Genomic DNA, 23103 nt, shown 5'->3' on the forward strand with positions numbered 1-23103 from the left:
ATAAACATGAGTAACCTCTAAATTATCCATAATGATATTTAATGAAAAGTTCCTTAAAGTCCCTTAGTTACCTTCAAATGACATAGTGTTAATAATTAGCTTATCATACTAAGCTGACTTCTCAGCGGCTTCAGTCTCCTGTTCAGATAGTTTCTCTTCTGACAGTACTGTCATCCACGGGGACACTGAGCGCGTGATGGTTTGTTTGGCCAGATTGTAGTGGTTTATGACTGTGTAAAATTTCCCTCGAGCACTGGAGTCTTGTTCAGAGTAGTAGTTTTCCAAGCCAGCTGGAATGCATTGATTATTCTGAAAAGAAAATCCATCACTTAGATTACAGATACACACCAGAAGTACGTTAGGTTTTTTTTTCCTCTTCCTTTTAGTCAGAGCCAACATTCGCTTTCTGTGAGTCAAGATGCAACGTACAGCAATTAACTAACTACAGTGTTGTCCTACTGTGTTCAAAATGTTCTTCCCTGCAATCCTGAAACTACTCCTGCATTTGCCAGGAAAACCTGTCTGGGTTTCTATGCCAGAATAATTAACATACAAGAAACATGCTTGCCTAAAATTATTTTTCAAAGTACTCAATCTCTAGTTCCAGCCATGTTTTGCTGGTTTTTTATTTCCTCCCTACCTAGTTCCAGCTGTTTGGGCTACAATCACAGATGTCTGCATCCTACCCTTAGATTTGCTCCAGGCACTTTAATATGGTGTTTTCACTCTGAGGGACAGAAATTAATAGATATACTGGTGCCAAGGTACGAACAGTTTTATAGCCCAGTAAATAAGACACAGGGAAAACAGCGTGGGTGGCCAAGCTTATGTGCAAGTGTGTAGACAGATACAAAATGCTTCACTCTTGAGTGTCAGAAAGATGTAGCCAATAGCAGACTTTTAAAAAGCTATCTTTAGCTGTAGGACTACATTATTTAATTTCCCAGAAGCGTGAAGGCACTACATAGAAACTGCTGGATGCCCAGAGCTTTTGGAAGTGAAATACCCGATTCAGGGAGTTAAATACTAAGTAAGATCCAAACTTTGCTGTCACCTTAAAAATCAAAGTGAACATGCACGCGCAGTGCATTAGCTAGCAGGTATCATCTAGCAACCATTCCAGTGATGACACAGTAAAAGCCTACGAAGCACCTAGTTGCACTGAAGGAAAAAAATTACCTATAACTATCCTGTGACCCCCCCCCCCCCCCCGGTTTTGCTCCAGAAGGTCACAGGTCTCCCCGCAGGTCCTCTGCCATATCTGCCAGTCTTGCCTGATGCCTCAAGCGTGTTGGGGCACTCATCTGGGCAACTGAATTGACCCTCTAAAATATAAGCTACGAGTAGTTGCAGCTTGAAAAAAAGTAAATTTAATCATTTCTACTCCATTTCAAAAATAAATAGGCTGTTCAGTCTTCCTGCTTCCAGCACTGGAAGACTAAAATTTGTAACACCACAGCACAGCAACTTGGACCTGCTAGTGTTCTCATAGAACTTGGCAAACGAAACTTAATACTGGAAATTTCTGAGCACAAAAACACATGCAAAGATGTCATGGATTTTAGGACCAGATGCTATCATGTCAAATGTGTCCACATTTACCTGTGGGTTGACTCTTGTCCTTGTCAGTAAAAAAAAAAAAAAAGCGGCGTAAATAAGCACCAGTAGTAACAGTTTCAAATGGTTTAAATCATTACACACAAAATGACTGGGGGAAAGATCCAGCAGACAATCTTGGCTTAATATAATTTTGCATCCTAGAAATGTTAGAGTGAAAAAAAGCATCAAAAGGTACACAAGAAAAAAAAGCAAGACAACAGGCCTACAGGTAGTCTTATGAACCTGCCTGCTGCCCATGAATACTATCTTGTGGCAAATTTGACTGCTGAAAGCAGACTTGCTGTCACAAGACTAACAGCCCTCCCACAGAGTTCACACCTCATCAGTTCTAACCTGCTCATGCAGCAGAAGCCTGGATGTGTGTCAGACCCGCAGCAGTGCTCAAAGTTACCACATCCACCCAGGTTCCCTTTATTTGTTATCTTTTGTCAACTGAGCAGCCAGGGCAAATCTGCCCTCACAGCTCTGAAGTAGCACTGCAAAGCAAGACAGGATTTCACCCCAGCTAAGCAGACACTCATGCCTTTTCAGCACTGCTTAAGTCAACGGAGGTTTCCCCATGGTCGTAATCATCATATGCACCAGCTGCAAGAGCAGGACCTGGATTTAAAAAAAATAATCCAGGACAACTCTGGAATGGAGCTATTTGATATGCGTGTTCACCTACATCAACCATGCCATCTTCTGGAAGTATTATCCATGCTTTGTCTGGGATAACTAACACTACTTCCAATGTGATAAAATTACTAGGAAGTACGCAGACACAGACATCTTTGTAGTGATTATTTCACCCAGTCATGGGATGTAGTCACAATTCTAAATATTTAAAATTGAGGAAGGAACGCAATCCATTAATCTAATGAAATCTGCCAAGGAAATTCAAGCAAATATAATTATTAGTACTGAAGACAAGCCAAGATTACTGCCAGTCTAACAAAATGCCACAGAATCTTTTGTTGCTTTTAGAAGCAATTTGCTTTGTAACAGGCAAAATGACTCAGTAATGTTACTTTTTGTAGTCACAAACACGCACAACATCTGACAGAAAAGCCTAAAGAAACACACAGCAGTTTCCATCTTGACTGCATTTTTGCTCCCAGGATTTCATGCTTCCAGAAAAGACGAGAAAAACCTCCTATTTCACTCACTGCTCTTTGTGTACTGCCCATGGACAGCCCCCTTTGCTCAGCTCCTAATCAAGGCAACCCATGCAGCACTCAGGAGTGATGGAGCGATGGAAACTGGTGCTGATTCCCATCCTGCTGCTTCCCTGAGACCTTCAGCTTACGCAGAACATTCCTCTCCATCCTTCTTGATTGTTTTGGTGGTTCCCAGGTGAAAGAAGGAAGGCCATGAGGAGAAACTGGGATGCTCCAGAGTGAGTTGCCAGTCTCTTGCTTCTTTCACACCCCTTCTATTTCAGAAATTAGTTATGGGTTAAGACCTTTGATGCCAGAGAAAATCCTGGTTGCCAGTCTATATCTGGCTGTATTAAGATGACTCCATTTGTTCCTTTGACATAAAGACCCCAGTGGTATCTACTTATAAATGGTATCTTCTGTCCTATTCACTTTGCTGGGTCAGGAATTCCAAACTTAATAGCTGATGATGTTGTCTTTAGTGCATTTAAATTACTTTGTTGTACTGTCCATGAGTCTGACAGAACACAGGTGCCTTGGCAAGGAAAGCTAAAGGGTAACAGATGCAGGATGGAGCATACTGAAGCCCCAGAGAAATTCCTCCAGGATGTAAGTACACTCAGGTCTTTTAAGGAAAATTCCAGTGAGTCTCACCAACACCCAGTAAAGTGCTTCAGAGGAATGATCTACACAACAGCAGTATTAGGGCTGTGTCAGAAAGCTTGAGCAAGCACAAAATTGAGGCTCCAGCAGTTTAAGATTGCGATACAAAAGAAAGTTAGCACCTTTTCTAAGCACACCTTCAAGCCCTGGATGTGTAGGACAGAGAAAAGGCTGCGAACACTGAAACCTTTGGAACCACTCCATGTATGAGAGCATCAGAGCAGAGCAGAGCAGAGTGAGTGACTCACAGCTGTGGTAGCTCAGCCTTATGCAGAGATTCCCGTGGTACCAGGCTTCCTAAGGCAGGGGACGTCTTTCCACTTAACCAGGAAACCACATCAGCATCCAAAGCCTGGGGACATCCGGGCCAGGGAATGTTGCTGAGTCCACCCAAAGCACAAAGCCAGTCCAGAGAGACACTGGTCACAAGATGACAGACTTCTTCATCTCTCTTAGGACATCTGTGCCAAACTATGCCATGACGTACTATGGACTCTCCCCAAAAAAGATGCAAAGGCAGCAAATACAAATTCATGTCAACACTTGTAGTTTCAGGCATTGTGTCATTTGTTAACACATTTATTCTGTAAAACTCCTGAGAGTTACGTGACCAAAGATGCTATGTCTCCTGGCATTATGCCATCAAGCAGTTAGGAAACAGCCTCCACAAAACCCCACACCGGGAGAGTAACGCAGCCCTGTGTATGTGCCGTACCTTAAAAACAAAGCACGACCTACAGATGTTCTGCCAAACTAATTTCTGTTTCAAACACAGGGCCCTAAGGAGACAAACCCAACCAGACTGTTCACAGTGCAACTGAAATATAGCTAAGGAACTCTTCTCCCCTTAAAAGTTTGTGACACTAGGAAGAAAAGACAAGCCAGAAGGCTGCAAGTCAAAGGAAGGGCCAACAGGGTATGAAAGGAAGCAGAAGCAGCAGACTGTTACTAGACTTATGACAAGAGCATGTAACTGGCCATTCTTGTCAAGTCAGCATCCCATCAAGATAGGCTCAGTAGGAACGTACAGTCCTTATTGCAGATTGCTCAAAGCCAAGAGAAAGCTTAGGAAAAAAAGGCCCATGAGACACGAGCACAGAGGGGTTCCAGTGCTTGCCTGAGACAACACAAAAAAAACAACAGCAGAACCAAAAGCTGGATCTCCTGTGTTACAGCCAAATGTTCTAACCACAGCATCTTTCCCCCTTTAACCAAGGGAAAGCAGTAACCTAAAACTGAATGCTCGGAGCCACATTAATCCAGCCGGGGATCACTGATTGTCACTTTGGACTAGATTCTTGTGAGATATTCATGTGCCTGAAGTGACAATCGAAAGTACTGAACAGGATCGTCAAGGAGTGCTGAGGCAGCCCTTCCTTCTTAAATCCTTTTAAAGATCATACCAGGTACCCATTTGATTCATTACATGACTAAATATTCTTAAAAAATTAGAGGGAAGAATGCCATAATCACTGCTACTTTTCTCATCTAATTACAGCCAAGTTCAATCCTGCTAAATTTACAACTGAGAAATCAATGTTACCTTTCCGACTTTCGGCCCAGGTCACAGCTGAGGAGTGAGCACTACCATCTCACATGAAGGAAGTGAGCCCCAGCCTCCCTTTCGGTTAAAACCAGTATTTTTTTCCAATAAATGTGTTTTCCCTTTTTTGGCATCACTTTTGGCCTGTGGCAGTAGGGCTCGGAGGTCACTGTTCTAGAACAAGAAGTTCTTTCTACAAAAATAACCCTAAGGTAACTCTGCTACTCTTAATGAGAGCATCACTCTATTCTGACATGTATTCCAGTCTTTTTTTCTTTTCTCTCCAGGTTTTATCATTCTCTTCTTTCCTAAGACACATGAATTTGGAGGAACACACAACATTAAACCACATGCCCAATAGATGAGGGCTTTGTCCAGACAATTGCAGATGAAGTTTGAAGGACACTGGTGTTGGGACTTTCACTATATTTTTCAATGTTTAAAGCACCAGCAAAATAACAACATCGTGAAAACTGTACAACAGTACAAGCTCGATTATAAATTAAGCAGAAAGAAACATAGCAGGAAGCACACTAACCTATGAAAACAAACACAAATTTCTATGCAATACAGCGTGACTTAATCAAGGTTATGCAGAAAACACACAGAACATTACATATTCTCCTATTCTTCTAGAATGGGTATGCAATTTACCTTGAAAACAAATCCTTCTGGACAGGTATGATCATACTTGTAAACCTTGTAGACTACCAGAAATACAACACACGTTAAGAACGCAAGGGCAAAAAGGACCAGCACAGTTACCTGTAAAGAAAAACAAAACATGCTCATGTTAGTAATGCACTGCTTATTATATCGCTGTTTGTTACTACAGGCGGCAGAAGCCAGCTATGAATGCACTCTACAGTAAAAATCAAGCAAAGAATAAAAACAGCTACTTAATTATTGAGGGAGAACAGGGAAGCAGCACACAAGTGCTTCTACCTCCCCCTTCTCAGAGAAGGAAGCAGATGATCTGGTCAGTGGCCCGTTGTCTCCGTACTGCAAGGCTTTTTTGGCTCTATTTCTGTTCAGTGTACACATGAGGCCAGAAGGACACAGCGAGGTAACCTGGGTCTGCTGCTTTTTCAGTATTTGGATGATGTAAGTGGAAGTCTAGTTTACATCGGCTGATAAGCATGTTTGTTTCCCCTGTGCCTGTCGAAGAATGGAGTCGGGTGACAGCAAGTCAGCACAGGTGTCACCCAGGTAATGCAAAGGTGACTCTAGCAGGTCAAGGAGAAATTGATGTCTGCCCTCTCTTGTTAGGATGAGAGTTTGTTGCACCTGCTATGGAGAGTTACTCCAGTAGTCTGCATGCTTCATTGCTCAATGCTCCTTAATTTATAGGTCGAAACACTACTTCTTCATCACAGAGACTATACAGGAATAGCTCACTGCCAGATCCATAAGGGAATACACCATGTTCAACATCGGGCTAGCCTCCAGGAGTTCTGTTCCACCTCTTTCCACTGTGCTCACAGAGAAGCCATTACAGACCGCATTACAGAGCACTGGCTTTTCACCATGTCCTTTAAGTACCTCTCTGGTCCTGAATTTGGGCTGGAGGAAAATCCAAGACGCAGCTAAATTGAATCTGAATTCAGTGTCAGTATCAAGCTAACCTTTCCCAGGAATAAACTCTGAGCAGCTGGAGACCAGCAGCCTTTTAGGTGAGATGTAAGACGGAACTACCTCTAGAATTACCTCACCCATTGACAACAGAAAGCACAAGATTTTCGCCTCACAGTTACACTGCAAAGCTCCCTAATTCAGACCCATTTTTGTGTAAGGTGTGGGCTGAGCACATATTCGTTACCTGGGAGAGTGTCCTAGCTGTGCTTTTTTATTATTCTAAAGCTTCTACTGATAAACAAATTAGTAGCTCACAGAGATTACAGAGTAAGAGTGGTTGAGCTTTTTTTTTTTGGCAAGTTAGAAAGAAGCCAGCATGTGCTACAGCATAAGAAACAGTAATAAACAGAAACAAGACTATGCGATTAATTAATTAAAACAAAGTATAATATAACCTTAATTTTAAAGGAAAAGCAGTAAGACAGCTACATTCACTTCCTGAAAAGAGAACTTAGGCACATCAGGGTCAATTATGCAAACCAGAATAATCTGGTATTTGAGAAAGCAACAAAAAAAAAGCCTCTTGGTAAAAGAAACCCACCACACACTCCCTTTATGATAAACCCCAGAACTAATAGGATTTGCAACACTGCAAACTGCGTGTGGCAGTGCGACTAGTACGCTGAAGGACTGAGATGAACTTTCAGGGACTTCTCAAGATGGGGAAGTAAACTTCACCATGGGCAGACAACAGTGAGTACTAAATTTCCTGGCTGAAACAGGGTTGGGGAGTATTGTGTGCTGCTGAAGCTGAGGATTGTGTAAGGATTTGTGATAGACAGAAAATAAGCAAAAATAAGGAGGGCTGGAGGAAAGGCAGGGAGAATTGCAGATCAGAAAGTAATTTAGCAGAAGAAATGTAGATATTAATGTAACAATGCCGATCGAAATGAGACATGCAGCAAAGGACCTTTCTGGTTAATAGCAACATCTTCAGTTTCTCAGAACAGTCACTGGATTACAAAAAAAAAATAAAAATCATAATCACCCTCTAAAACCTCACACTGACATCAATTTTCAAATCCAATTAGTCTTTCCCCAAGTTCATTACTCGTTTGCATACACAAAGGTTAACATGGATAGATCACTCTGTCTTGCCAACCTCCTATTTTCTGCTCACGTGTCCCATGTCTCACTATGTCCTGCACGAAGCCAAGAGATAAACCACATTTCCCTTTCTAGTCATTCTCTGTGGCCCAGTTTAATAACGAACAACATAACCTCCCTAGGCCAACCCACGCCCTAGCTCAGCCCTTCTCATGCGGTTTTAATCAGGCCTCTCCCTTTTTTCCTCTACAGTTGTTTGGGGTCCCTTCCTGTGTTTCCTCACCCATCCCACTCACACACACGTACCTTCAAACCCTGGCTTGGCCCAAATGTTGCATCCCATCTTCCAGTGTTTTCTGCTCCCCACAACTGTAACGAGCCTCTTTCTCTATTCTCCCCCCAAAATTCTCCTTGCATTTCAGCCTCTAGAAAAACTGACCTTTCTCCCCCAAGTTTGCGGTTCCTCCCTGGGGCTCCTTGTCCCACCTCCCTAACGCCTTGCTGGTATCTCCAAGTCCCACATACTGCCTGTGTCACGCTGCACCCTGATGCAGATGCCCAGGGTCCACCTGCCCCACCAGGACAAGGGGTCCTAACCATGCCTGGGTCCCTAGGCAGGTCTGCAGGCCTGTCTGTGTGTCAGGCCACGGGGCCAAGGCCTTCCTCCACCACTGAGCTCCAGCTGCTGCTGGGCAGCACGGGAAGGTGAGGAACCAGAAAGGAAGGAGCACTCCTCTCCCAGCCCAGTAGCTCTACAACACACACAGCCTGGCCCAAGTTGCAGATTTTGGGTCATTCACTGCTAAGCAAGGAACAGTAGAATTATAACATTATTTCCCAGTCATAACCATTCTGACATACAGATGAGGTGTCAGGAACATACTGTAAAGCTAACAAGCTATTTTGTAGTTGAGAAATATTAGACAACAGAAAAATATTACCATTTCCACAATCACTGCAGAATCACTCTCTCCAAGGCTCTGAAACTGTTTTGGAAAGTGATTATGTTTTTTGAAAGGTCAAAGTCCCAGAGTTGTGTGGATTGCTGGAGCCTGGCAAGTTGCAGAGCCACAGACTCAGGGCTGACTTGCTGAGACATGGAGCATTTACTTGTTTCACTGACCTAAGTGGAGCTGCAAGTTCTCACTGCTCATACAAGTCACGTCCAGCATGGTTCTTCCATTGCCACACAGTAAGCTGTTGGAAACACACTTACTGTGTTTCCTAATGTTATTAATTTTGGTATTAACTTGTAATTTTTACTCTCATTATCTCCAATAATTTGCAATCATACTCCATGTGCAAATCCCCAATCAAGTAAGCTCTTGCCTCCTTCCTATTAGGAGAGATGCTCCCTTCTCTAACCATCCTTCAGGATATGAGTAACTTCTATTTAAGTAAAGGAGAGTTGTACATGCAAACACCACAGATGGAAAGAAACCAATCACTGGATTCCAAGGTGATCCCAATCACCTCTTTATCCATTCCATTTCTCCCTTATAAACTGAAAATCCTTCTCTTAATTCCAATAGCAATCTTCCGTCACTGTCATAATAACCCACCACCAATGGTCCACAATTGTCAGATCACTTCTGAACGCGAGACAGTCAGCTTCTCTCCCCTACCGGTAACACAGCACAATGCTACCTCTCTGCCTCATCTTCTGAGCCCTCTCCTCCCAGATGCCTTTCAGAAATAAAAGCACAGGAAGAGGGAAGGCGACAAGCTGCTCTTTAGACCACGAGCACTACCTAAGCTGGCATTTTATTGCTTTCTTTCAGGGTAACTTTGCACACTCACTATAAACTGAAGGAAAGTTATTCTCTTCTTCCTACCGGGCACTAGCAGCAACTTGCCCTCTCCCTCTCTTCGAGATAGGAGAAGATGCAATGCATGCACAAGCACCACTCCCTCTCTTCCAGAAGAAAATCTTGGATCTCTTCTCCTTGCAGCAGCCAGCTGGTTGAGTGCAGGACCCCACACAGTGGAGGCAGAAGTCTTTTGAATTACTATGATCATTCACTGCGATGTACATCCTAAAGAACTCCAAGGTGCCTGTCAAACCACACGAGTGACGGGCTTTTAAAATGCTTTTTATGAAATAACTACAAAATAGCACAAACAACCATTTCTTTTAACAAGGAACTCAAAGTGTGGTTTTGTTTTCATCTGGAGAGTGTTCTTTAAATTTGGCTTTAAGGGGATCTGGCAGCAAAACTAAGCGAACAGAAAAGATGACAAGACATTATGTATGTGGCAGATTTTTGAATAGATTGTAAGTGAAGAGCAGAAGAAGGACAATGTCTAGTCAGAAGCCATTACAGTAATCAAAATGAGAGATGACTAATGAATGAACTAAGTGTACCCACAGCAAAAATAAACCTGTCTTAAGTTTCTGTAAGCATTTAGGCAAACAAATGAAACTCACCAGATCTGACTACTACACTAACATGCAAACAGCTCATGATAAGGCTTTACCATCAAGATCTGCCAGATCTTCCCAATCAGTCCATCCTACTTTCCTACAGCTGCAAAACACTGAGAGTGGTATTTTCTCAGCCTGGCTACTGCAGTCTCCTCCTTCCTCACTTCGCTAACATTTACTGTGCTCCCTTTTTAATCAAGAGGATATTACAGCAAAATTCATCAACTGCACCAACTGTGCCTGCTTCTCTTTGCATCCTTTACTGGCTCCTGTCCCTTTCTGAACAAATTACAAGCCATGTTTCAAGGCATGCACAAGTCTGCCCCTTTTGCTCCTCTTAATCTCCTTCCATTTTGCCTGTATCCCACTGTCCCACTAAAGCCTGGGTGCCATCTGTTTTACCGCTGCCTTCACCTCCACCTTTCTCGTCATGCCTCCTCCTCTTCCCTGAAATTCTCTCATTAACCTACTCTTACTGTGCTGCTCTGCACCACCTTCCCTTCATGCTTCTCCTTCCATCATGCATCTTTCAGCTTACAAACCCACCTAGGAGCATTCCTGTTATCACGAGAAGTGGAACTAAAGTGGAACTAACAAGACATGCAGTAATTTTCACTGCTCAATCACTGGCACTTGGTCACATCTCATCTCTGCTCTACATCTATGCATTATCTATTTCAATTGCAGCCTCCTGGGAACGCAACTTCCATTTCTGCTTTGTCTGTAAAGTACTAGGCACAGACTTGGTGCTAGCACCAAACAAAAAGAGTGAAGACATTCATTTATAGAGCACCTTTCCTATGAAGTGATTTAACACCAATTTATGCTTTGCTCACTAGTGAAATGCAAAGCCCTCTGGGATGAAATACAGCAACTCTGTACAACCATTTAGGACAGGAAATTAAGATTATTGCTATCCAATTTAAACTACAAGAGAATTTTAGGCAGGCAGACTATAATTACAATAGATTGCGTCTGGCTACATCCCACAGACTAAAATTCGTAAAACATCATCACATTGACTTCCCTGCAAATGGCTGTGACCTCCATTTCACCTCTTTCCACTAAAATCCTGCATCTCCAGCTGCACAATGCCCTCCACCAGCATGTTACAGAACACTGAAATCAGCTCTCCACTTCCCCTAACATTCCTGCTCTTCCAAAATTATATTCTTGTTTGTTATTAGCTGGGCCTGTCCCTAGAAGTTTACAGGAAAAACGTGTCTGAAACAATGCACTTACGGATTATGAAATGTTCAATTTGGAGTAAATGGCAACGTGAAAGAAAAAAAAAGAGCAAGTCACATCTATACATGCAACATTTGACTTGCGTTCATTTACAATGAAGACAAATTATACAGAACAATCCAAATTATACAGAACAAACTGGTACAATTTCCCATACTTGCTATAGGAATATACATACATATGCAAGATGACTGGTGACTCAAAAGACAACCAGGTGCCTCATTTCAGAGGACTATTTCTAACATCATGTCATGTTTAGCTATATGACTGCCATCTTATCTATTAAACTCAACTTCTTCACCAGAACACTCCCATCAAACCTTTGTGCTCAAAGAGGATGATAGTTTTGGGGTAGATTGTACAGAAAAAGCAGGAGAAATCAAAAGACTGTCCGTCTCAAACAGAGATGCCAAAGAGGAAGAGTGGTTTGGATGCTTACCTGGGGATGACTGGGAGTAGCAGCAAAAAAGGCATATAGACTCATGAAGAACAGTAACTGAAAAGATGCTAAAGACCCAGTGCTTATTAACAGTGACAGTGCAAGACAACAGAACTAGCCTGCAAGGGAGTCAATTAATGAAACCTGAGGGAGATACCGTTAGAAAAAAACAGGTTAACAAGGCAGTGGCCTTGAGAGTCTAGCACTGTGGCTTAAAACAGCTGTTCATAACAATGCTCCCATCATCTTCCATCACATGGCACCATGTATTATCTTCTGAACTACAGTGATCTGAGGAAGCAGCTCAAGAAACCCTGTGGCCCTGAGAAAAGAACCTTGTTACCTTCCCATATAAACCCAGAAGACATTACTGAGGCCAGGAGAAAAGTTGGAAAATGTTACTACAGAAGAGAAAAAGGCTATGTAAGTGTTGCATCTGGAAAGACCCAAAACATCACGGGCAGAAACAACCCCAGGTTCCAGTATAGGATGGGGAACTACCTGTTAGAGAGCAGTGTAGAGGAAAGGGACCTGGGGGTCCTGGTGGACAGCAGGATGACCATGAGCCAGCACTGTGCCCTTGTGGCCAAGAAGGCCAATGGCATCCTGGGCTATATTAGAAGGGGGGTGGTTAGTAGATCGAGAGAGGTCCTCCTTCCCCTCTACTCTGCCCTGGTGAGACCGCATCTGGAATATTGTGTCCAGTTCTGGGCCCCTCAGTTCAAGAAGGACAGAGAGCTGCTGGAGAGAGTCCAGCGTAGGGCAACTAAGATGATTAAGGGAGTGGAGCATCTCCCTTATGAGGAAAGACTGAGGGAGCTGGGTCTCTTTAGTTTGGAGAAGAGGAGACTGAGGGGTGATCTTATTAGCGTTTATAAATATATAAAGGGGGAATGTCATGAGGATGGAGCCAGGCTCTTCTCAGTAGCAGCCAATAATAGGACAAGGGGTAATGGATTCAAACTGGAACACAAGAGGTTCCACTTAAATTTGAGAAGAAACTTCTTCTCAGTGAGGGTGACAGAGCACTGGAACAGGCTGCCCAGGGAGGTTGTGGAGTCTCTTTCTCTGGAGACATTCAAAACTCGCCTGGACGCCTTCCTGTGCAACCTCATCTAGGTGTTCCTGCTCTGACAGGGGGATTGGACTAGATGATCTTTTGAGGTCCCTTCCAATCCCTAGCATACTGTGATACTGTGATCATGTGTCACCAGTGTCGCTGGTTCTGCTTCAAGAAAAGGATTTCTAATGGATACAATGGAAGAGGACAGCTGACTTAGAGCAGGGGAGCTGCTGCTGGGCACCCACTTTACTTAAATCTTCCAGCTCCGACTGTAAAAAGATTCCTTTTAGACAAAAATTTAGCAGGACTGTCAATGTCATATCAGAGAATTATCAAACATTTAAAAAAATGGAAAAACAACAGTTGCCATGCAGTGATTTACTAAAATCAATTGTTTTAATAGCAGTTACATTGGAAGAAGAATCTCCTTTATTTTTCTTGCTTGAAGTAATAATGGAAAAATTCAAAGCCTGCCAAATGCTTATACTTGTGAGTAACTTTAATCCGTCAGTAGTTCTACTGAAGAAAACAGAGCTACTTATGGCAGTAAGTACATGTCAGTCTTCCAGCACTAAGTGACAGATGCAGAATATACTTAAGGAAGTGATATCCTGTACGGGAATCAGCTGACATCTCATGCACCTAACAGACTTTAAGTGGGAACAAAGAGGTACTCAACACACAGAGTAGTCACACAGAAACAGAGAGAAGTATTTTCCTTGTCTCTGATTATTTTTGCAAAAATAATCATCGTTGGTATTACTAAGAACAGGTAAAAAAGTCTTGAGGCAGAAACATGTTTTAAAGGATGCCCCTTCAAGACATCAAAAATGGAATACTTAAATATTTATTGCGTACATTTTTTCAGCCTTAAAATGACCAGGTAAAACTGTGAGAACTGATTCTGAAAGGAAGCCTCAATTCCTATTCCATAACCTCATGCAGACATTTCAAACTACTACTTGCTACTTGACAGTACGTGGCTTGCACCATATGGTCTTACCACGGAAATAAGCTTGAGGCTTTGGCTCCACAGTTAGATCTATGTAGAGATGTCAAGGATAAAGTCTAAAGAACTGGATTGCCTTTGAATAGAACCAAATGGTTGAAGACATACCACAGCTTGGGTTTATTTACGGGCTTGAAATTTATTGGGAAACATAAGTGTTTGCTTTCAAAATACTTCTGAATGTTCTTTATTCAGATTTCCCCAAAGACCAAAAAAAATCTCATGCTCTGATACAACAGACATTTTTTCAAATTGGTGTGTTTGTGCACAACTGTCAACTGTAGCCCAATTCAGTGGGTGCCAGAACAGACATCCCACTGCAAAATCCAACTGGAGTTTGTAAAACGCTGCACTGTCAATGGGAGGGGCAAAGGTTTGGCCTTGGGTAACTGATACCATCAATTTTCTCCTGCAATAGCTCCCTCCTATGTCCCGCTTCATAAGACTCCTTTGAAATGACATTTCCAGCCTTGTTATGTTATTCTGTACAGTGGACAATTTATAGGAGAGAAAAATCTGCCTCATTCAAAGTTGCTTTCCAGATGTGAAGGACCAACTCCCCACATAAGCCTACACTGTTGAAAGAACAAGAACAAAAGCAAGACTTCTATTTCTCAATGAAAAATAATCTTCACTGAAAAAAATCACATCTTCCTTGGTGTGGTTAGTGCCATAAAACTAAATTAAGACAACAGGGTTCTCAGAATCAGGAAGTCTTCACATTCTTCTGACAGATTCTGATTTGAATTCAGAATGTGGCTTCATCCAGGGAAATTATACTTGCAGTTTTCTTTGTAAACATTCTCAGCTCTGTTGTAATAACTGTGGTAATGTGGACTGAATGCAGAAACTACATTTTATAATTTCTTATTCACCCAGCTGCTAAAACACCAAGTGATCTACATGACATATGCCTGTGCTGGAGTTGCTTTATTTGTTATAATGTGTAATTTTCAAGAAGAACAGCTTTAGATGATCTGCACTGCTGAATCCCAAAAATGCAATCTGCTTTGTCCTTATTTAAGAAGTACATCTCAGAATACACATGTGAATTATTTGTAAATACGACTGACTGATTTTTTTATTTTTAGCGCAACATTCGGGCTCTGTCTTGTGGCAAGCTTATGCATCGGTGATGCACAATATTGAAGTCATTAAAACGGCATCCGAAGCATTTTTCATGAACACAAGCCAAAGTCAATATCCCACCAGTTAAATAATGCATTTCATAATTATAGCAAATATTTAATTTTCAAACAAATATCCTTTTGCTCTCTCAGAATCAACAGCAGCAGTTAACACGATGGTTCACAATTAATAAGGACCCAGGAGAAAACCTCACACAATCAGTACTTTTCATCTACATATTTATGAAATTTCATCAATTATTCATGTAATATTTACTACTGGGAGTGGCGAATATGACAATCATCCCTGCTGGAGAACCAGTCAGTTCTCTTTAAAACATTGCAAGCAGCATAATTCAATTCTAAAACTGTTATATAGAGATTAAGGGACATTTTTAGGATCTGAATGTTCTGCATGGAACTATTGTTTTCAATTAACTGAACCACAATTTTCCTAATTGATCAACTCCCACATTCTTCTTTTAAAGCCCAGACTTACAGCCACAGCGTGAATCACCCTGCAATTCCCAAGAGATACCAAATCTTACTGAAACCTCTCTCTGATGCAGTAGTTACCTAGCAGCAAAACCTAGCAACCCTGTAGTATGAGATTAATCCCAGAGTGATCATCATAAAGTAGTATCTAAAAGACATTTTATTTAAGTATGCCATCCGAAGGTATATAAAACGCAATGCAAAAATGCTCAGGCTTCTAACTGTTCAGCTATACAAATTAGAAAAGACTACCCAACAGCATGACAAGCTATTTATTTGTTGTTCAACTCTCCCAACAAAGACGGAAAGAACCCAGATCTACAAAGGGATGCGCAAAATGTTTAGATGCATTTAAGATATTAAAAACCCTTCCTTACCTACAATTTAATGTTCAAGCGATGAAATCCCTTGGTCCCTACAGCTAGCAGATAAGCTCAAAATTCCTCAGGTAGAGGTTCTGCTTGGAACCAAAGTCCTAGCAGGGTACTCAAATTAAACACTTTCTCCCCTTTCTCTTCTACAACATAGTAAGCATTTTCAGATCACCTTAGTGTGACCAGGACACACACAAGAGACAGCCATACAGAAGCCCTCCTTGTTCTGAGCTGCCCATCTGCATCTTACCCAACAACATAGTGTGCACAACCCCCACCTGAGAGGAAGGCGATTACTCTCAAGGACTGGTACTATGGTGTGAGGAGGAGAAAGAGAACCTTAGTCATTTTCCCTGAGGGATGGGATGTCCTTGCTTCAAATCAAGGAATAGAAAAACTGGAACTAGGTTTCTTACCTCTAACCCCTGCCACACCCTATAACATCTCTTATTACCTATCTGGGATGGTTCCCCACACAGCTTACTGGGAACCTACATGCTTCACTGTACGGCTGAAGACTCCACCAAGTGACCTGCACTTAAAACATTTGTGCTGGCAACACTCTGCAAAGTTCTTTTGCAAGTGTAGCCTAAAGCATCTAACCCCTCCATGAGGCTTCACTTTGTGGAATTAGAGCTTGCTAAACAAACAGAGAGCTGTATATACACTTCTGAGGTAGGCTTGAGCCGCGGCAGCTTTTAGAATCAGTGGTCAGGCACAGCTCCTGTGTTTCATTCTTCAAATTACAGAACTAGCATCTTTGGGTGTGCCCTAGAACTCCTATCACGCAAACAGAGGCTAGAAGCATGCGATGTGAAAAGAATCCACATCTTTATTGAAACTCTGTATTTTTCCCCTCATACTAAACATTGGACTTTCCAAATGTATTTGTACTCGTGTGATGAACAGTGTGGTTACCTACTGTTTAAAAATGCTTTGGCATCCTTGCGTAAGACGCCAAATTAACAGCACTGAAAAGCTGTAGTCTTCCTTTGTTAAGAGAATGGGTAGGAAAACATGAGCTGAAGTGCCAACTTTCCTGCTTTGCTTTACTTACACAGAGCAAGAAAACCTATCCTCCAGTGAGAAGGGGGAAAGGAAATTCAATCCTAGCACCAGTTAAGCTCTCAGCTTTCCTCCCGGACTACTAAAGGGAGTAATAGGGGTGTGGACGCTAAGGAGTAAATCTGAGCCAGAGTCTTGCTGAACTGCCATCTGCCAGTAACAGTCGCCATCAAGTTGTAAGATACAATTGGACCTGGAAAACTGATAGCAAAGAGCCCTGAGTTGCCAAGTTACACATTTAACTATAAAAAAATACATAATGGACTATGACAGTGCTTTTAAGAGAATGGTTTGGCCACAGTGAAAAATAACAAGCCAAAAAGAAAACAAATACTCTTGTGGTTCTTGTCCTTCAATACTAACAGGAGCTTTATCGACGCCATGAGAGCTACCTGCATGCAACCCACATAACCTGGCCAGCCACATTCTGAAACCCGCACGCTGACAGAAGTGCCTTCTGAATTCATCTGCCAGTGAGTGATTGCAAGCAATAATGCCGCCAGATTTGCTTCTGCTTCTAATTGCTTAATACTGAACTATTATAACATTGAATTTATTTTCCTCATGTCCAGCTATACCCACAACAGCCACTGTTAGTTATAGCCAGTTTTGACTATGATCAGCAATTGATTTTAAACACTTCTGTGAGCACAACTGACTTGTTAACATCTTCAGATAGCACTGCTTACCTTAAACCTTTCTGAAACCCCTTCAGTGATGCTGATTGTGAATTCAGCTATTTTGGGAGTACGGAACTTCCCCTTCTTGCGATCTGGTTCATATTCTGTTTTCGTTTTGACCACAACCTGTAAGGAAAAAAAAAAAAAAAAGCCATAAGCTGAAACTAGTCACAGGAATCTTATTAACTCTTCTTCTACCTACTTACAAGCATATCTAGCACAATGGGTTTTTTACCCCCACTTTTTGTAATTCTTCATTGGAAGCTGTAAGCTGTTAGTTATTTTTCCTGTCGTAGCAGTCATCAACAAAACTCAAAAACTCTCTCTCTCAAAAAACTCTCCCAAAGTGTTTTTAATGGACCTACAGGAAGACCTGTTATGGAACAGCCAGCATTCAATTTCTTCAGCCATGGTGGTACTCTGCTGCAATACTAGGCAAGCATCTACTTCATTCTAATCCAAATCCTGAATCTTCCTGTTTTGTTCAGGAGATCTCATTAATGGGATTTCAAACTGGAGACCAATAGGATGAGAAGAGCATTGAAGAGTACCCATAGAAATCTAGCAGACGATGATGCCGCCGGTAGCCATGTTCTTTGATGGCAGGATTTTGAGTTTAAAAAGAAGTGAAATGACCCATCTAGTTGCTATTCATTATGTGCTAGACTAGAGGTCTTGGCACTCTTTAACACCTAACTTTTGAATTATCAGCTGAAAGCAGCAAGATGCACACAAACCCTTGTGTTAATGAGATTTCTCGAGAAACACCCAGGGCTCTTTAACTTCAGTTTATTCCTTGCTATGAGCTATGGCCCCAAGCAACACAATTTAGCACCTTACCTGCGTTCCTAAAATATTCATTACGTCAGTCACCTCTCTAGTGCTCTCCTAGGCATTCTAGTTGTACAAAATTTTCACAAACCTAACCTATTTGCCTCATTTTTGTCTCCTACAATTTTTCAGGATCTTTTTCAAAGTATCACTCTCAAGGTAGGGTGCAGTTTACCGTACTGACGGTGCTAGTAAGATATGCTCAATTTTCTCTGTTGTTCCAAAGAATAAACATCTAGATGATTTAGATTTTTAGAACCAGATCCTATCTTTAGAGCAGCCCATGGTATCAATAGCAACTACATTATTCTGAAATTAAAATTGTGACACTTGCAGGTAACCAGGTACTGAAACTAAAGCTTTGGGTTCCCCTCTCACTTCCCTGAAATGGTATCTAGAACATGTAACTGTACCTAGACTCAGTACCACAAAGCTTATTAGACCCTTTTACAGCATTATACACATACATGCAGGACATAGGTAGTTTCTAAACCTATTTCAGCTAAAATTAGTAAGATAACAATTATAACTACATATCTTCATGATTGCTCAACAGCATGATCAAAGTAAACCGCCTGAAGATTTTTCCTGAATATTTTTTAACATTTTACTTCCCTTCCTCCCTCCTTTATGTTGCATAATCTCAGGCAACTCAAATCACATTCAGCTGACACTGAACGTACAGTTCTATCTGCTTGGTTATGTAATGTCTTCTTTTGTTTAACACACCTAAATATGAATTTACATCAGTTCATCCGTTTAATTTAGAAGCTGTCAAAATGATCAAATTCTCAGCACTGTAGTCACTACTGCTCAAGAAGTTATGCTTCACTGCCACACTGGAGCCTTATAAGTGAATAATAAGCATAGATATATGAAGTATGTACTCCTATTTATTATACATGAGTGTCTTCATACTTCAGAATCTGATCTGTGTGTCAATCTTGACTTAATACTGGTTCTTTTTTTCCACATCAGTCACTCTACTACTGCCTTGGAGTCTGTAGCAACTAGTGAAGACACACTGACATGACTGACCACAAAGTTACAGAAGGAAATGAGTAGGACGAATAAATACATGTTTTTATTCCTTCCCTCTATGTTTGCAAAAGGAAAGGAAAGGAAAGGAAAGCTAATATACAAATAGAAGAAAGAGTAGAAGAGCCAAACAAATATTCCTTTATTTATGCTTCTAGCCTAGTTGTACATTTGCTTTCTTTCAAGGCAAACATCACAAAGGTGGGAGGAGTTCCGCCCCATTCTAGTAGGAGCAATCAGGCTGGCAGAGAACCTCCTGGGTTCACCTACAGAGGCTCCGCTCAGGTTAAACCTATTACCATACAGGTCCTTAGTTCAGACTTCTGCTTAGCAGTGTAGTACCATAACAAATTCCTTTGGACATTGGTCCTTAGTAATCTGTTATATCCAGTCACCAGTTGGCAGGCGCCGTAAGACTTAACTTGTTTTAAAGCCTTAGGGTGCAATTTTGTCCTCAGTTACAAGATTTACACCCATGTAACCGAGGGCAGAAAATGGACCCTCAGGCTCTCTAACAGCTGTTACGGCTGATTGCATTTATGCCTGCCAACTGGTCACCACATACAACACAGAATGATGTTGCTAGCAATTAAAATGGAGGTCACAAATTTATTTGTATTGCCTACAAGCAACACTCTACCGAGGCAAGTTTCACAAGCTAAAATTCTTTACCCCAAGATAAGATTACGTCAATTTTTTTGAGCTGAGAAATGTATAGCTGTCAGTTTATCTACAAATAGAATTGAGCTCATGAAGGACACAATGCCAAAAATAAAAATCAGCATGAAGATATCACTGCCCATTTCCCAGTTAAATTTTGTATTTTTCAAAGACCGCCAAGCTTTTCTGCCAGATGTATATGTGAGAAATGTGCAAGTAAGTATCCTACTAAAATAGGATACTGAAAAACAGAATACTGAAATATCTGAAAAAGCATCCTACTACTATATGCCTTACCTGTAGTAACACTTTACCCAATTCTTTATTGTTACGAAAATAAAGAAATTTACAGGCTATCACATCACCTTCCTAAATCCTTAGTAATCGAGCCATGTAATGAATAATCCAAAAAGCACATTTCTCTTCCAACCTGTGCGCAGCTCTTTGGACTGCTCCCTTCGAGCTACGGAGCATCCGATTCACCTATTTGGAGGATTTTGAACCAAATAAGTTGCCAAGGAGAAAACTCAGTGGCCTGTTCTCATCTCATTATTTCGGCTTGTCTAGGGCTAGCATTAATTTCCTACTGAAGCACAGAAGGAACATGGAAGTTCTTTCTCTCTGTGGCCAGTCTGCCCACATACATCATGGGGAGGTATAAAGCAGGACTTTATCCCCTCATCAGGGGGGCTTTTTCTGGACAGAGAAAATTCACGTCATTCACAGAGAACGTGCAGTACCTTCCACGTACAAAAAAAAAAAAAAAAAGTAGGAAGGGTTATGGCCATACAGCATAGAGAAGCTTACATTTGTACATTTATATATTTCATACAGCAGCACTGAAATCTATACATGCTTATTACTAACATTTCCTACTGCTTTCTAATGCAAATCACTACTACTGGATTTTCATTAGCTTAACCGTTAGGTTTTTTTCCCCAGAGAGAACCAGCGTGGCTTGAACCACTCAGTATTTCTTGACATTTCTAAGCTGCTCATTACACATAACCTGTTCTTTTGTTGTTTGCCTGAGATTTGGGTGTGAGTCTCCAGGGTGGAAACTAAAGCCTACCGTACCTTATCAGGAGGTGGGAACTGGAGCTGATTGACATCCAGGGGTGTGATCAGGGGGATGGTGTCAAATCCATCCTCCAGAAGGGGCTGCTTTGTGCTCTTCTCGCTGAAATTATTCCCCAGTTTCACCATTCTTCCAGGATAGAAGGATTTTCTGCTGGCACACACACGCGCGCAGAAACGCAAAATATCAGAACCTCGGGAATGCACCAGAGCTTCCCCCCACCCCCGGGGAACCCGAGACACCCTACGGCGAGAGAAAATTAGGGGTCGGTCTCTGTGAACCGGTTGCATTTTGGCGTTTGGGGAAGGAAGAACAACGGCCAGCGCTTCTATTGTCAAAGTTTAAAAAAAAAAAAAAAAAACACACCAAAAAACCAAAATCCCCCCCAAAATCCCCCCTCCCCCCCCACTGCAGCCTGACCCGAGCGATGACTTCCCGCCCGGCCCCGGTGCGGCATCGCCCCTCAGCCTGCGGGGGTCGGGCGGGCTCCGCTGCGGGCCCCCGCCCCGGCCCCACCGCCGCATCTCCCCGCCCGCCCGGCCCCGGCTCCCTTCGCTGCCTGTCCCCCGCAGCGGGGCCGTGCCCGCCAGGCACCCCGCGGCCCCTCTCCCGCCGCGCCCTGCCACGGCGTTTCCCGGCCTCCCCTCACAGGGGCAGGGGGGCAACAACGGGCGCCGCCGCCCCGCCACCGCCACCGCCACCGCCGCCGCCCGCTCCCGGCCCTTCCGCGAGGGAGGCGGCGAGGTGTGAGGCGGCGGCCCCGCCACTCACCGCCGCGGCTGCCGGCCCTTCCTCGGGGGGGCGGGGGGAGGGTGGGCGGCGAGGCGTACGTTCCGCCGCGGCCCGCGCAGCAATGGCGGAGCGGAGAGGGGGGCGAGGCGGCGGTGCTCCCTCGGCGGGGTGACTCCGGGCGGCCGCAGCGCCTGGGCCGTGACGCAGCCGCCGCCTGGCTGAGGGCAGCTCTGGAGCGGCGGCGGCGGCAGCAGCACAAAGGGTCCCCGCGGGGATGAGGCGGGCGGCTCCCCCCAGCCGGCGACTGGCGCAGCGGCAGCAGGTGGAGGAGGAGGGGGGGCGGGATGGGACGCACCGCCCTCCACGCTCCTCCCCTGGCGGAGCCGTACGGTACGGTACGGTACGGTACGGTACGGGGGCGGCGGCCCGCCCTGCCCTGCGCTAACGGCTGCCGGAGCGGGCCGCCGCCCTGCCCCTCACGGCAGCCCCTTGTCCCTGAGGTGGTGCCCGCCCCAGGGGAGCCTCGGTACCTCGGGCGGGGAAATGGCGCTTAATGAGGCAGTGGCGGCGAGGGGGCTCCGGCCTCGCCTTGCCTCGCCTCGCCGGCGGGGCGTGAGGCGGCGGGTTGTCGCCGGCGGGTGAGCGCCAACCTCGGCGCGTCTCCTTTTTTATGCCCTCCGGTGGTTCCTGCAGGGAAAGGACGAGGGTGCGGGGCAGGACGGTGAGACCGAGTCTCCTCCTCGCTTAAGGATTGGGGGAGGGCGGAAAAACGCGAATATTGGAGCCGGCGCTCGCGTCATTTCAAGGTAAAATGCGTATTGCAGGGCTCTGCAGCCCGAGGGGGAGAGGACATCTTATCATCTTGTCTGTCTTAAATAAATAAATGAATAAATAAATAAAACAAACCAAGCGATTCCTGTTGCCTGTGCTGTCTGCTCTAACCCGCGGCACCCGGCACGCTCGTCCCGCAGCCGGGCGGGCGCACTGGTTCCCAGTCCGCGGGGGGACAAGCGCTGTGGGCCGCGCAACAAGTGGCGGTGATGGCGGAGAGACGGGGCAGGGGCGGGCGGGCGCTCAGCCCGGGCACGGTTCCGTGCGTCGGAAGCAGCCGTCCTCTTCACGGATGATGGCAGGAGCAGCCCCTCTGCTTCCCTGCTGCGCTTCGTGCAAGCACAAATTACTGCCGAGTATT

At 43.8% G+C, this 23103-nt stretch overlaps 1 protein-coding gene across 2 annotated transcripts; it reads right to left on the reverse strand.

Moving 5' to 3' along the window:
• Positions 1–22: 22 nt before the first annotated feature.
• NSG1 (neuronal vesicle trafficking associated 1) lies at positions 23–22141 on the reverse strand. Of its 2 annotated transcripts, XM_082482099.1 has the most exons (5): positions 21951–22141; positions 21179–21329; positions 17582–17698; positions 5620–5730; positions 23–309 (listed from the first exon to the last, which is right to left on the reverse strand). In XM_082482099.1, exons 2-5 carry the CDS (start codon positions 21305–21307, stop codon positions 109–111), a joined length of 558 nt encoding a protein of 185 aa, XP_082338225.1. In that variant the 5' UTR covers positions 21308–21329; positions 21951–22141; the 3' UTR covers positions 23–108. The 2 variants fall into 2 exon arrangements, with proteins under 2 accessions (XP_082338225.1, XP_082338226.1); XM_082482100.1 differs by lacking the exon at positions 5620–5730.
• Between the last annotated feature and the right edge of the window lie 962 nt (positions 22142–23103).

This window comes from Vanellus vanellus (genome assembly GCF_965231255.1).
Source record: "Vanellus vanellus genome assembly, chromosome: 4".
NCBI lineage: Eukaryota > Metazoa > Chordata > Aves > Charadriiformes > Charadriidae > Vanellus > Vanellus vanellus.

What these genes read in the sequence shown, in the direction of transcription:
- NSG1 (XM_082482099.1), bottom strand. Translation starts at nt 21,307, where the DNA reads ATGGTGAAACTGGGGAATAATTTCAGCGAGAAGAGCACAAAGCAGCCC. An exon ending in GGGTTTCAGAAAGGTTTAAG is followed by an intron (nt 5,731 to 17,581) that starts GTAAGCAGTGCT and finishes TTTTCTTTACAG; the next exon opens with GTAACTGTGCTGGTCCTTTT. An exon ending in CAGAAGGATTTGTTTTCAAG is followed by an intron (nt 310 to 5,619) that starts GTAAATTGCATA and finishes TTTTCTTTTCAG; the next exon opens with AATAATCAATGCATTCCAGC.